This window comes from Vulpes lagopus, chromosome 4, assembly GCF_018345385.1.
Source record: "Vulpes lagopus strain Blue_001 chromosome 4, ASM1834538v1, whole genome shotgun sequence".
NCBI lineage: Eukaryota > Metazoa > Chordata > Mammalia > Carnivora > Canidae > Vulpes > Vulpes lagopus.
Window position 1 is genome coordinate 84494208 of NC_054827.1, and position 16480 is coordinate 84510687.

Genomic DNA, 16480 nt, shown 5'->3' on the forward strand with positions numbered 1-16480 from the left:
TTTACATGTTTCTCTAATTGCTGAAATCCCTTTAATCATTCTGAATTAGAGTCATTTTCAAGGAATTTTTTAAACTCAATTTAGTTCCAGTACAAATTGTCAATAACCGTCTCTAACCTTAATGTACTAAAGATTTCCCTTCCTTTCTTCTACTATAGACCTCATATCAGAATGGAAACCACTGGCAATAGCAAATAATTCAATCTCTAATTATCCCATAAACTTGGATAAAATATACAACCAGTACATTTTGATAAATATTTTTGATACATAAACCAACATAAACCACCCACCTTGATCTGCATTGGTATAGGAACTAAACAGGACAAGTAGCAGATATCCTTATCTGTAAAGCATGCAAGCCTTGAAAAGCTTGGGTTGAAAGTTACTTCTATTTTAGTATTTCTAAGTTTGAAATATAAATAAAATACCTTAATGCCTAATGATATCTCTTACTATACACTTAATTATCTCATTTTGTAATTTCAAATATATTCTATAAAGTAGAGAATAAGCTATAATTATTAAATATTCAATGGTAAATAAATTACCTTATTTCTTAAGATCAGCATTTCCCAAAACTTATTACAATAAACCCTGCCTCATTGGTCTAAACCTTCTGACCCCAATTTGCAGAACTGCTCGTTCATATAATTATGTCTATAGTACTTATTTTTAAAGCACTAAAAACAAATACATTTTCCAAATATTATTTTTCACAATTCATCAGTATGAAGCATTTAATGACTGTAACATTGAATGAAGAAGCATTCTTCCAACTTGGAAACCAGTACTTTTCACACTTCTATTACCCAGGTATTCTGGGAATAATAAGCTAGTTACTTAAGATAATTCCTCAATAAGTACTCTGACATTTTACCACTTAAAATATTATGGAAAGTTTTACTTACTGAAACTTCTTTCAGGTTTTTCTCAAAGGAGAAATGACAAGACTCTCTAGAAAAATCAAACTTGTATGAACCAGCTGGTCCTCCTCCTGATACCAACGCTTTTCTCACTTCATCAACATATTTCTCTTTTTCCAATGCCATGTCATCGGCTTCTTGGGAAATCTCTGATTCAGAAACTATGGGAGACATTTTAAAAAAGTTTTGAAATGAAAAATAAATTTCTAAACATGAAAAAGTATTTATTTACCTGTTGCTACTCATTTATCACTTAAGTAACAGAAATTAAAACAAAAGGTAAAACCAATCCCCATACCACATATTTTTAAGTCAAATTATACCTTCTAACTGAACTAGCAATTTTTGAGAAACACATTAGTCTCAAATCTCATCTGAAAAACATTAGACTCCTTGCATTTTTTTTTCCTCTGTCCTCAGATGAAATACATGCATTATAAATTACAAGAAAAACTACCATCTTGTATATTTGCTACTAGGTCAAAGCCAGATAAATTGTTTCTTATAATGATTAATTAGTTCAGTATTTTATAACATCTTTCTTGCCTCAATTATTAAAGACATTAGTCTATTTCTATTTAATGGACTGAGTCAAATTAAAGTAAAAATGAGAGTTCATTCTTCTCATCTCATTATGTGCCAAAAAACAAAGAAGGTGGATGATGAGGAACAAAAGAGAAGGGAATTAATATTTATTGAGTGTCACCTGTTGGACATACACACGTTACAGACCTGGCTTCCAGTTCTCTCATCTAGGTATATTGAAAGTTAATGCTTTATTCATCTACAGAAATTCCTTTTTTTTTTAAAGATTTTATTTATTTATTCATGAGTGACACGGAGAGAGAGAGAGGCAAAGACATAGGCAGAGAGGGAAGCAGGCTCCATGTAGGGAGCCCGATGGGAGACTCGATCCCAGGACTCCAGGACTCCAGGACTCCAGTTTCAGGCCCTAGGCCAAAGGAAGACACTCAAGTGCTGACCTACCCAGGCATCCTAGAAATTCTATTTCTTTTTATTACAGAGAGTTTTACTGATTTTATATTCTCAATTCTAAATAGATATTCTCTTATTTTTTTCATAATATCCTGTTCTTGCCACACCCTTCCTTTAAATACTTGAAGGCTTGAAACATATTCAAGATCTCTTTCAGATCAGTCTTTATGCATGGTTCCTGAAGTATTAATTCCATTTCTACTACCTGCTGACACACTCTCATTCTGGTTTTTCCCTTCCATGCTTTGCAATGTTTGAATAAGGGTCCCTTCTAGCCAGAGTAGTGTTTCTGGAAAAGCGGAGGTGAGTTTTGAATCAAGGTTGCTCTTTTACCTTTACCTTTCTTGGAGCCTCTACAGTTTTCAATAGCTATGGAAAGTTAATTTCTTTCTTCTTTTTTTTTTTTTTTTGATGGTATTTGTTATTTTATTTACTATTCATTTATTTTTATTTAAATTCAATTTGCCAACATATAGTAAAATTCCCAGTGCTCATCCCATCAAGTGCCCTCCTTACTGCCTGTAACCCAATCACCCCATGGAAAATTAATTTAACTTGGTTTTACACTTGAAGCAAAGAGTTCAAACTTAAATCCCTGTCCTTCATCCATACATAACACAGACTTAGGGTTGTGATTTTTGTTTGGACTTTTATCCACTCATGGCTTTTAGTGACTAGCTTGATGCTATGCTGCATCTTCAAACCAGAGAGTAGTCTTTTCTTATTTTGTCTTGCTTTTATAAGAGGATTTCATTAACAAGGTAACTTTCAGTTTCCTTTCTTTACATTGAGAGCTGAGCTCCAGTTCCTTAGGAGGCCTGTCATTCCAACATTCCGCCCCACTTAGGTACTACAATCACAGTCATTTAGACATATATTTAGTTCAGATATTCTGTAAACCTATAGTTAAGTTTTAGTCCCCATTAACCACTTTGGCTTTCAGATACCTTTTATGGATGGCCACATAGGGGTTTCCCTTTCTCACATTCAAAAGCTAAAATGCATCTGTTTGCTTTAAAAATTACAAGACTTAATCTAACATTTGTTTGGAATGTGTGTGTGTGGTTGGGTGGTTTCCTGTGTCAATCCAGGCTACTACAATGATGAAAGACTCATGTGATTCTATACTTCTATATTTAAAGGTTACATTTATCTATTTTATTCCTTCTAACATTGAAAGATAGACATTTTCATTTTTCAAATAATAAAACAGGCCCAGATCAAGTAATGGTCTACAGTCATGGAATAGATAGTGGTCAACCTGGGATTCATAGTTCTGGTTTCTCAGTTATTGGGTTTTGTGGTGAGGCAGATGTAGGACCCTGGAAATACTATTTCTTTCCATGGTATTAAAAAAATACATTAATAAGATATACTACAGAAAACAATGAAAACTTGACTAAACAATCCCTAAAAATATAAGATTCTCATACCTTGGTCTGTGTGCTATCTAGTGTTTCTGGAAAAGAGGAGGAGAGTTTTGAAACATATCCATATATTTTTCATTATCCATTTTTGGTCATTTCTTATAGTGAAATATGGATCTCAACACAGACTTTGAAAAGAGGTAAGAGGGGATCCCTGGGTGGCGCAGCGGTTTGGCGCCTGCCTTTGGCCCAGGGCGCGATCCTGGAGACCCGGGATCGAGTCCCACGTCGGGCTTCCGGTGCGTGGAGCCTGCTTCTCCCTCTGCCTGTGTCTCTGCCTCTCTCTCTCTCTCTCTCTGTGTGTGTGTGACTATCATAAATAAATAAAAATTTAAAAAAAAAAAAAAAAAGAAAAGAGGTAAGAATAAGAACTCTTATGCGATTTTACAGTTTCTAAAATCCCTTCATATATTTTGTCTCCTTGTGAAGCAGTTGCATGTTTAAGATGATCGCTACTATCAAATCTACTGACCTTTCAATTACCCTATTAGCTCTTCTGAAAACAAAATAAAACAAAAACATAAAAACTAATGCTTCCTATTTAAGGAATGATTTCACATTTTGTGTTGGGTAATTCTGAAGAGTTATAAATACCTAAGAAGAGAACATACTTCACAGAGAAATAGGAAATAAATCTGTAAAATCATCTTTAATGCAACTACATAAAAACTTATTAGAAAATACAAGAGGGTGCCTCAGTACATTAGGGATCTGCCTTTGGCTCAGGTCATGATCCCAGAGACCCACATTGGGCTCCCTGCTTAGAGGGGAGCCTGCTTCTCCCTCTTCCCCCTGCACATGCACACTCTCTTTCTCTTTCGCAAATAAATAAATCTTAAAAAAAAAAAAGACACAAAAGAAATTAAGTATGAAGTATGTCCACTGATAAAACATATACAGTGAAAAGCATTCTAAATTTCATTAAAATGAAAAGATACTATTTGAAAATATTTCATAGAATTTATTGATTCAATTCACTTACTCAAAACCATGCTTACTCAGCAACTACGACATGTCAAGTACTATTCTAGGCACCAAGGATATAAAAGTTTAGCAAACAGAAATTCTAGCCTTATGCAGCCTAGATTCAAGTGCTGATATCTTAGATATTCTCTTACGTTACACCATCTGTGAATGATGTTCTATTATTATGGAATAAAAATATTTCACTCTTAAGAGGAAAAAACATATGAAAGAAAATTTTCTATTTATATTTCCCCTTTAAAAACTGTGAGAAAAAATTAAGAAAAAATTTACTTGAATATTTCTATTAATAGTAAATGTGAAATTTTGACTGCCCATTTAGAACCTCAGTCCTGGAAAAACAACTTGGTCACCAGTTTTGAATTTTGTGCTAAGAACATCTGGAAGAAGCACAGCTGTAAGCATTCACTGCTCCAAAAACTTTGGTGACCAGAAATAAAAGCCATGGAAATAATAAAATTCAGCAAGGATACAGCTGAACCACATAATAACAGCATAAAAAGTGAGCAGGCCAACATGACCAAAAACCAAGGAATTGTTCTCAGACACACAGAATCCAAGAAAGCATAATTTTAACACTATTTGTGGGTAGATGAAGATGTAAGTAAGGAAAGAAGTTTGTTTTTTTTTTTCTTTTGGACTCTTAAGTATAATGCACCAGAGACTGTGCATAGCCTAAGTTTGTGCTAGTGCTTTGAAGACAGTGCTATCATCCCATTAGGGATCTTGCTGGTATCACAGCATGGACCTACCTTACTGCATTTATTAAAAAATCCTCTTTTCTCTGAACTCTGTCACATATCCATATTTAGAACAAATATAAATGAATATAATTACCTGATAATAAATGTATTAATAAAGTTTACTAAAAAAAATAAAAATAAATAAAGTTTACTTTTCAATGAACTACTCCAGAGATGGGTGATAGAAGTTTCCTACTGCTGACTGATAGACTTATAAAGGTCACATAATAGTCATCAATCATTAACCTACGTTTGTGACTTAACTCTGCAATACAACCCTCTATAATGTTGAAGTGATGATAGACCACATGATAATTACACCTCAAAACATTCATTAGATAAAACATTACTAATGGAAAAGAAATCAGTGAATTTAAGTGTGTGGGAGATTAAAAGGAACCCCACATCCTTTTAATTTCACTCAAATGAAAAGAGAAAAAAATTATCCAAATTGAAGGTTGCAGCAATCAAAAAGTTGTACAAAAAAAAAAAAAAAAACAGGATGAGGTATAGGAAGGAAATTCATTTTCATGTTTCAATTATATAATTGTTTCAATGTTCTTAATCATGTTACTGTCTATCTATAAAGTGCCAAACCAAATCATATTTATGTAATAAGCTTTAACTAAACATGGAAACAATGTTATATTATTTGGTTTGATATTTCCTCCCTGAAATTTATACAAGAAAATAGAAATAATGAAAGATACATAAAACATTTGTGAGATTTAAAACTTTAAAATCGTTGAAAAAAATAAAACCTTTAATATCGTTATTAAATACCTATCACATGTAGGTCCCAGGCACTGGTATAGATACTTATCAAGAATGAGTGACAGACAAATCAAATGCATTCCTCGCTCCTAATGAATCCAGTGAAACAATATTCATAATACTAAGAACAACTGTCAGCACATTTTGTATGATGTACACAAAGCGTTCCATAAATGTAAAGTTAACTTAAATTTCTGGTTAAATCAAGATTTAAGAGTTAATCTGTGTATTCTTTTATTCCCAATCCTTAATGATAAAAAAAAAAAATTCAAACAACATATTATTGTTCTCTGCTTTGGTAAATGAGGTTTACCAACTAAATTAGAATTTAATATTTTCTTTTGCTAAGTAAGGCCCTTAAAGCATCTCAAGGTCATCTGTCTAATCATAACTGATATATATAATAAGTCATTTTTCAGCTGAGAATATCTATGTTATAAAGATAGTATTCCTTACATACGAGCCACCACTTCACCTAGGACCTGCCTCTTGGGCTGTAGTGTAGTTGGAATTGCTCTTCTCTCCAAACAACTGGCATTAACCTATTGCCATTATCTTCAGCCCCATGCACCCCCTTTCCAAAATAGAGCTACTGCCACCTGGGTACACCTTCAGCACACACAGAGCTAACCTGAACATTTTCTTCCACTCCTACATGGCAACAATCAAGCAACAACTGATTTCTCTTAAATGGGAGTTTACAGCCTAAACAGATACCGTAACAGGCACTACAAACATTATCCTTGAAACTTATTTTATTAATACTTAACTCAGCATTCCTTGATCTCTGTCAATAAAAGAAGAACTTCTTATAAAATGCTGTAAGTATAATTGTTTGTACTGTGTAACCGAACTTGTAACTTCCAAGAATGAAACAAAACCTCACCATGTAATTTTAAAAGATAATATAGTAATTAGACTAACAAGTTTTAGGAAATATTTCAAAATTGATAGAAGATATAAATGGTAGTAAATTAACATGACAAAATTATTTTAACTAAATATTATTTACAACATAACTCTAGAAATGACTGTTGCATAACTATAGTTTTTCAAATCTTTCAAAAAATCCTTTAAAAGAATGAAAATTTCGCTATATGATCAAAATATAAATCTATATATTTTCACTTTATACCTGTCATATTCTATAAATAACTTCAGAGCCATTAGACTTTTTAAAAGAGCACTGCCAAAAATACAAAATATTTAAAGTCTACTTCATGAAATAATAGCCAAAATCCCACATATTGATTTGAACCTTGGCTTACAAAATTTTAGGCTATGAGTTCCGTTTTGTTTTTGTCACAAATATAATATATGTTCACTAGAAAATAATTCAAACAATGTAAGTGTGTGAAATAAAAAGAAAATCACCACCACCCCACTCCCATCAAGCTAACACAATCCCTTGGCCCATCCAACCCACCTCCCTATGCCTCCCAATATTTCCTTGGGGTCTTGAAAAAGAAATACTTATATAAAGTCTTATTTATGTTTTCTATAAAGAGATTATTTAAAAACCCTGACCAACTCCAAGTATTAAGACTCATCTAGTAACCAGAATTTGGTGGGACACATGCTTATTTCTCTATCCTTCTATTAAGTATAGACACTGGCATTAAATATTATAAACCTACTCGGAAATTAGCCAGCAACAATAAGTACAACAATCATGTTAATTTCACCCAGCATGTAAGTAAAGAAACACCCTAATTTGGAGTGTCACTGAGGACTGAAGAACAGCACATTACTGAAATTTTACTTTTAAAAAATTGGCTTTGAATATTACCTGTCCCGGTCCATGCTGACTGACCATCAGTAAGTGTAATAACAAAACCAGATGCTAGTGTTTTCTCCCAAGCCACTTGAAGAAAATGAATTATATCAGGTTCATAAGCAAGACAAATTCTGCTTACTTTTCTCTCCATTTCTGGTCACCTGTTATAACAGAATAAGATTAGTATTTTTCCAAGAAATCGTGACTAAGAAATAGTGATGTTCTGTATATCGGTCTCTCAGCTACACAAAGCACCAAGGAAATAAGTAAAACAAAACAAAACATGCAATAGCCAACCACCAAACTCAGTAAACCATAGTTTTGTTCAATACTGATTTATAATTTTTATAGATAAGAAAAACAGAGGCCCATAAATGGCAGATGAGTTGCCCAAGTTGTACGCTGAGAAAAGTTACTATAACTAATAATATGAAGAGTCAAGACTTTTCTTACTGACCCCACTTTCATTTCTAATGATTAGAGGTTCTTCTAATCTGAATTCAAAAACCATTCTTCTGGTAATTTATTCTAGAATCTTGCCCAGATTGATCTCAAACTTACCAAACCATGATACAACATATATTTGGTTCAAAGCAACTAACTATACTTTTTCTAATACTGAGCGATCCCTTGACCACGTGCACTTCATTAAGAGAGTTGAACTGTAGAAGCTAACATGCAAAACAAAAATACCCTAAAAATTACAAACATGCAAAGCGAATACAGTATAAAAAGTCAAAATCAGAAACAAAGGAACAAACTTTCAGACATGAAAAGCTAGAGAGAATTATTCTTTAATCACACAGCAGGAATCTCTTCCTTAGGTAATCCTGAAAAAAAGCTTTAAAAAAGTCTTTAATCTTTTATTTGGGGAGAAGAGTATTAAATTGCTTCAATTTTTAAGATCAGTATATATATATAACATGCTATAAAAATCCAAAAGTAAATTATTAATTGCCACTTCATGGATAATTGATTAATAAGTTTAAACAAGAGCAAATTTTTAAATCAGTTTTAATTTGCCTTCTCAATTTAAAACTATTACGTTCTCATAAAGAATATTATTTTTCTCAATTGAGTATGAAAAAAAACAACTGAATATGAAAAACTCACTTTGTCAGCTCTTCACACAATTGAATATGAAAATAAAAACAACCCACTTTGTCAGCTCTTCACAAAACAAAACTAACTTACTACGGATCTCTATCTTCTGGGAATGGGAGGGATGCTTAATTATAGAATGCTAGAGCTGCTGTATCTTACAGTAAAAGCACAAGGAAGCAGGGCGATTTCCAGAATGAAAGAAAAAAATATCTAAAATTTAGAGCGTCAGATATTTCCAAATTGGTAAATTAACAATAATTCTAACTTCTACTAAAGTGTAAACAGAAGACTATTTATTACTCTTCCCAATAAAAGACCAAGTTTAAAATAACTATACTTGTAGCCACATCAATAAAACGTTTACATGTTAAAAATATGTAAGTTTATAGGTTTCATAATCACTGAAAAAATATAATTATTTTTAAATATTTAGTCAAAAATCTTTCCTATGTTGACATCTTTTGTTACCTCAGTATGCTTATTTCTGAAATGCTTTATCCATTTGTGAATATTTTCTTTTAAATCAATTAGTCAAAGCACTTAACATAGTTAGTTTATTATTACCCACTTGCTCTTTAATCCTTAAATTTGAAAATTACTGGAAAATGTGTATTACTATTTTTCAATGCCAATCATTGAAAAAGACACATAGTTAGAGACTTATATAATTCTAATAGGCCTAAAACCCACAACTTCAGAGGGGAGGAAGGTCATAAAAACTACTTATGAAGGCCACTTCTTGCCTCTTCCTAATTTATATACAAATACATAGATACACACTTGCACAGGTTATTTCTTCTTATATGTGCCTCACATGGCTATTGTTAGCAATTAATGTTACTTTGTGAAAGGAAAACTCAGCACTTAGAATTGCTCTAAAACAGCAATTGGTTTCACTGCTATTTTATTGGAAACAAGGGACAAACAGCTAATTATACAAAGTAGTTTAACAAATTCAATATTCAGATGCTTCATCCTACTTTCACAATGATATAGAGGGCTTTAATCTCAACAATGTTAAAAAGACATTTAGGGATCAATTAGTTTAGTTTTGTTCTTTTTTAAAAGATTTTATTTATTTATTCATTCATGAAAGACAGAGAGAGAGAGGCAGAGACACAGAGGGAGAAGCAGGCTCCATGCAGGGAGCCCGACGCAGAACTGGATCCTAGGTCTCCAGGATCACACCCTGGGCCAAAGGCAGGCGCTAAACCACTGAGCCACCCAGGGATCCCTAGGGATCAATTAGTTTTAACAATATCTCACATTATTCCTGTTTTAAATATTTTCCAATTTTCTGATCAAGCCTAGGTACTTTTTTTTTTTTTCAAGCCTAGGTACTTATAGCTAAAGTTAAATTGTATTATTTTAAAGATTCCATTACTTTACTAAACTCAGAATTGAAACTTTGGATGCTACCTGTGTGTCATGTTTAAGCCCTTAACATGAATAGCCCAAATGTGACCACTCAATATCCTATAAATACTTTGTGCCTCAGTAGCCTGGATAATGTTTTCTTCATATTAACTGACTTTTAATTTCTTCATAATATACTATTTGAACCACTTTTGAATGAAATTTATTCCTTTACTTACTGAAGTCACCACCTCATTAAATATCAACACAAAATACCTAAGAACCAATTATAAACATAAGAAAAAAGGATGACCTGCCATGTCTTTTAAGAATTATAAGAGCGAACCAATGATCTCTTTACTTTCAGCAGCCCTGTAAATGGGAATAGTCAGCCATAGTTTTTCTGCCCCCAAGAATACTCGAAGAAAGGGGTGGAATCCTCTTTAGAGGGACTGATTGATTAGGGCCATAAGAAACCCTGTGTTTTGTTTTCTAAGGGCACTAAAGGTCGCACTCGTATCAGCACCTCTCCCAGCCAGAGCCAAGGATCTAAGACAAGTCTGCAGGTGGAAACAGTTGGGTCCCACCCCAATTTGTACATCAGTAGCTTTATTGAGAGCTCAGAACAGTTGAGAATTGAGAAGCTTATCTTTAGTACTCTGTGTCTTTGATACTTGGCTTCCTTCTTAGAAGAGAAATAAGTTGTTGGCTGGTATGCAGTTGATGTGATCTACACTCTGAACAAATACCATTCACAGTTGCCTCTGAATAAACAAGACGCTTTTTAAATTAGTTTACAAAGAATTTTGTATGCCCTTTTGGATGCTGATAAGGAGCAGTGCAGAAGCCAACTCTTAGGTCAGCTCAAGTTAGTGACAACACTGTATCATTGATAACACCATTTTGAACTTGAGCCTCTTTTATTTTCCTTTATAGTTAAGTTACGGCTTCTTTTCAAGTTGCTTGGGCTGCAGGTGTTCAAACTTCTGCAGCTATGCCAAGGAGTTGTACTTAACAGATCAGAAAGGACTAAATGCATGTTTCTAATGAAGCAATTAACTTAAGTGCTCCCTTGTTCAGAAAAGTAGGCTGATACCTAAAGTGAATTCAGAATAAAGATCAGCATACAGCACACACTGTTAAGAGTCTGTAATTTAATTCCTGATATTATTTTGTTTAACCTTATTTTTTAAAAAATAATAAAAATTATAAATTAAAAGAATGATAATAAACTATTTTTAAAGTTCTATCATAAAAATTCAAGGGTAGGACATAAAGAAAAGAGGGTTATGCAACAACCACTGGCTATTTAGTTTTAATAAGACAAACATCACACAATTCGGAAAACTAAGTACAAAAAAATGACTATTTTCTTATTTGCTTAGTATTTTTTTAAAAGCATTGATTATTAAGGTTTATCTTACCAGAATTCCCACATTGACTATTTTTTTAATAATTTATTCCTGGCATTTTCATTATTTTTTCCCTTTTTCTTTTTTTTTATTTTTTAGATTTTATTTATTCATAAGAGACACAGAGAGAGAGAGAGAGACAGGCAAAGGGAGAAGCAGGCTCCATGCAGGGAGCCCGACGTGGGACTCAATCCCGGGATCCCAGGATCATGCCTCGGGCCGAAGGTGGCGCTAAACCGCTGAGCCACCAGGGCTGCCCTCCCTTTTATTTTCATTAATAGCATGTCAACTTGCTGGTTGGAATCATCTATCTGACTAAAGGATAAAATAAGTTTTTTTTTTCCCTTAAATGACCACAAAATCAGTTTACCTTTAAATTTCCAAAGCAATTACACAAATATTTCAAGCTTTCTATAGAAGAAATGCTTTCTTGAAAGATTATTTTCATGTTCCAATTACCTAAACTTTAAAGGTAAAGAATTTATAGTATTATTAAATACTTTTCTAATCATGTCAATATTACCTCCATTCTATTAATTTAGAAATGAAAATAAGGTTACCAGCTGTCCAGATTTCCCTGAGATTTTTCTTGGTCAGCATTAAAAGTCCTATGTCCAGGAAACCTCCCAACCCCAGGCAAATTAGGATGGACAGTCACCTAAAGTAAGAGTAAAATATATTTAAGACTAGAGACATAATCTTGTTCAAAAACATGTAAAGTATAGCTAATATTCAAGTTAGACATTAAACTGATAGTCTCATGCTTCATGAAAAAAGCATATTTTAATATGTCTACAAATTAAAGCATTTTTGCCATGGTCATAGTCCATTCTCAATTACCTCTTATGACTGTGGAATGCCAGCTGCTACCATTCCAAATATCATATTACTACTCATTTCCTCTGCTTATCATCTACAAATACCATTAATAATCATTAGTTTCAGTGATTCATTTAAAGTTCACTTCCTCTCCTTTTTCTTTACCCAATGAACTAAGTACTTTAAAACAACAAAATGGCCTGAATAAATTTTCCACATAAAATCTAATGCCTAGATCCAAAATGCCCTGAAAATTGGACCCAAAGTTCTAAGACTTCCTTTCTGTTTTCATCAAATGGACACTCTTAATTACAAATAAACTTGGCAGAAAGGATGAGAGTACACTCATCATTTTGGAAACTTTCTAAACCTTCACAAGAACACTTCAGTCCTAACTGCAGTTTCACGTGAGAATGACACTTAACAGAACTGAAGAGATAATACCTGAAACATAGCATTAGCTGAACAGTCTTTTCATTAAGAATTTAGTCATTATGATTTCTTAAGCTGTGAAATTTTGACACCTCTCTTGTATCTTAATCTCAGAAAAGTGAGAAGAGTGTTCCTATGAAACACCATCAGTTAAGTGTATATACAGTCTTTTCTACTTGAAAAATGTGCTGCTCAGAACTGAAATGTAACGAAAAGCACTTGTAGAAAAGAAACAGGACTCGTACTGTACTTTTTCCCCCACCCACAAACCCATTTACTTACAACTGTGCCCATTTATCTGCCTATTTCTGATGGCAAACAGGGGATGAATGATAAGATTGGGGTACAAATGAGTTAATCCTGAGAAGAAGAATCTCAACTGGTGACACTACCTGACTCAGCCATTCAAAAATATTTAGGGACTATATACAACTGCCAATTTTTAATCTACAAAAAAAATGGCAATTTCACATGTTTTGAATGATAGTTAAGTTATAAACAACACATTCCAAATTGGAGGAATAATTATATATTTATTTCCTATGCCGCAATTTTTGACTCCAAGTCATTTTCAACCACATCCCTGAACATATTTTGGACTCTAGTGGAAGGATGTTCCAAGATAAAAAGCAAAAGATTTCATGAGTTGATAATTCTTGTGCTAGGTGATGGGTACATTGGAATCCATTATGTTCTACCTTTTATGTATGTTTGAAATGCTCTACAATAAAACATACAAAAATAGTTCAATAATTGTAATTTGACCATCAGGCTGATTATACTGTTATAGAGTAACTTTGTAAAATGAAACAAAATCATTTAGTAGAAATTTATTCTTAAATTTCAATACTTGAAACTTAGGAGCCTGTTTAAGAAATATTGAGCAGTGTTGACTCTAGTAAATAGTATTTATCTGATAAGCATTACACCTCAACTACTGGTATGTAATGCACCGGTGACCGCCCCAGAAATGATGAGCACATGACTCTAATTAGGACAACGAAGACCACTGAACCCTAATTCCCAGACTTTAGAATATAGATACTTCTCTACTGGATCTGATGCTTTAGCACTGTGAGCCTGAAGCTACTGACAGCTAAAGCAACAGAGCAGAAAGTGAAACTCAAGTGTGGGCAGCAGCTCAGATCTGATTCCAACAACACCAGAATCTAGATCTAACCATAGATATTTTAGGTACAAAGCTGTGAAATTCCTCTCTGTTTAAGCTACCTTGTTTCAGGCTTTGGAACTAGTCAGACTTCAGTATGAATTCTCACCGTCATTCCTGGGTTATGTGGACCCCAGCAAATTATTTAATTCTTTAAACCTAAGTTATCTCATAGTACCTGCAAAACAGCTGTAAGTCAGCAACGTGTGTATTCCATTAGTCGCATGAGTATCAAACTTTGGGAAACTGTATTAAACTCATAATATTCAACATCAAACAGGAAGTTTTACACTTTCAGCTTAATATGCTGACACTCTCATCAAATCTAAAACACAGGACATTTTGAAAGCACAGGGCAAATCTGTTATCACTCCATGATAAAAAAAAAAAAAAAAAACTGGTAACAGGTGGTTCAAGAAGACAACTGGTGAATATTTTCCATATGGCCCTAATGATTTTAGAAAAATAAAAACGCATATTCGAAACAAAGGTTCAAAGTCTTGAATACATGGCAAAAAAAAAATGTTTCAAAGTTCTAAAACTCACTAATTAATAAGTTTAATGTTTTCTCCTTAAAACTCCAAAGCTTACCTCAAAATATTGGCAGATGCTTTCTTAAAAGAAGCATCTGCTCAATTTAATTAAAATTCTTTCCCTTCCATCTTTAATATACTCAAAAGAATATATTAAAAGCCTTCTCTGAACCTCTACAATTTTTTTTCATGTTTATAAGATATTTAGAGAAATAAATGTAGCTCCTGGCAGGATATAGGACCTCGATTATACGTTGCCTCCATTCTTCACCATATAAACTTAATCGTGTGATCTCTAGTATTAGAAAAGAAAAGCAATGAGAGGACCAGTCCTGATTGATACTCATAGTTTATGCTCTTCGAGGCCTGTTTTAGCATGATCCTTCAAAGAACACTCAGTTTAATTTCTTCTAAATGTCTGCAGAATAGACATTTAAGACCGTTTGTATGGTTCCAATGACTTGATTTAAAAAAGCTTCAACTACAGTGATATTCATACAGGAATTAACAGTGGTGATCTGTGGTATCAGCTTCATGATATCAACTTTATGATCTGTGAGAGCAAATATATCAACTTTACTTGCTCTTTAATCCACTCATTTTCTTCTGAGATAGAACTGTCAATCAGAACAAATTTTCTTACCACATTTAAACTTCAGAAACTTTTCTCCATTGCTAAATTCTCAGAGCATAAATATCAGTTCCCAAAAGTAATCTGTAAGTCTTGACTTGAGCTCATTTTTGTAAGAATAATGTGTAAAATGATGAAGCTGGTTCCTAAACACAGTATTAAGGCAAGAGCTTTTTTATTCAATTTATAGAGGAGTATCATTGCACAACTAATTTACAAAATTACACCTTGTAACCATGCTGTCATTTTTTAAAAACCTGGTAAGTCCATATAAGTGTGCTATTTATACAAGCATCTACCTACAAATTACCAAAGAACTGTCAATAATTTTTTTTTTAATTTAAGTGCTCCAAAGTTTAGACAGATGTTATCCTACTTTCTCTGAGCAGCTGTTCATTGGACATGTTCCTTATTTATTGATATACTGTGTTCAATGCTAGGGTCATATTTCTTAAACAGGAACTTGGCAACTTCCAAATTCTGTGGTAAATATTGACATATCTCAGCATGTCAATATTTATACTGTCAAGACTTTGATGAATCTCAACAATGGCTGCATCTTATTTCTTAGCAGCCACTTGCTTCTGTTCCAATTGACCAAAGTCTTTATTCAATGAAATTCGTGTTAACTGTTCAGATAAAACTACAAGTAAGCTAACAGCATCCTCTCACACAAAGACCAGACTGTTGCTTATTTCAACGTTTTGGACATTTCTATACGGTTATTAAAGTTCAAAGAAATAAGGCACAAATTTAGAAATAGTTGTTTTTGATTACTTAATCCCAAGCCTAATCATCACTTTCAACCCCACTGCTGGGGTTGAAAGCTGCTGAAGCGTTTTCAGAATTTATAGGGTTAAATTATTTCCTTTTCTTTTAGTCTTAAAGGCTATTCAACATTACAGAAAGATTGGTTTATGGACTACATCAGTGATGATAATATTCAGTGTATAGTTCAAATTCAGAGTATAGTTCAAATTCAGAATGCTTACCATAAAAGGTAGTTAGAAGTCTAGTTCATTATCTATGATTAAAGTGTTTTATTTTTTTTAAGATTGTATTTATTTATTCATGAGACACACACACACACACACACACATACACACAGAGAGAGACAGGCAGAGACCCAGGCAGAGGGAGAAGCAGGCTCTGTGCAGGGAGCCCAACGTGGGACTCGATCCTGGGTCTCCAGGATCACGCCCTGGGCAGAAGGCAGGCGCTAAATCACTGAGCCACCCAGGGATCCCCTAAGCAGTGTTTTACTTATTTATTTATTTATTTATTTATTTATTTATTTATTTAAATTTTCTGTTCCTCAAATACAGTATTGACCTAGAAATAACCCTTCCACCACGTACAAGATTAGGCCGGCTAATAAAAAGTGTTTTAAATGCAAAA

The 16480-nt window shown here is 33.3% G+C and overlaps 1 protein-coding gene across 8 annotated transcripts in view; it reads right to left on the reverse strand.

The window, feature by feature from the left end:
• The window catches only part of XRCC4 (X-ray repair cross complementing 4), a 277018-nt gene that overhangs the window by 255534 nt on the left and 5004 nt on the right, over positions 1–16480 (reverse strand). For 5 of the 8 annotated variants that reach the window (XM_041752028.1, XM_041752029.1, XM_041752025.1 and 2 more), the window contains exons 2-4: positions 12060–12157; positions 7640–7788; positions 912–1087 (exon numbers count right to left, since the gene is read on the reverse strand). In XM_041752028.1, coding sequence (XP_041607962.1) covers positions 912–1087; positions 7640–7778 — 315 coding nt within the window. In that variant the 5' untranslated portion in view covers positions 7779–7788; positions 12060–12157. The remainder of the gene's footprint in view (positions 1–911; positions 1088–7639; positions 7789–12059; positions 12158–16480) is intronic. The other 3 variants (XM_041752026.1, XM_041752027.1, XM_041752024.1) reach the window with 1 other exon arrangement.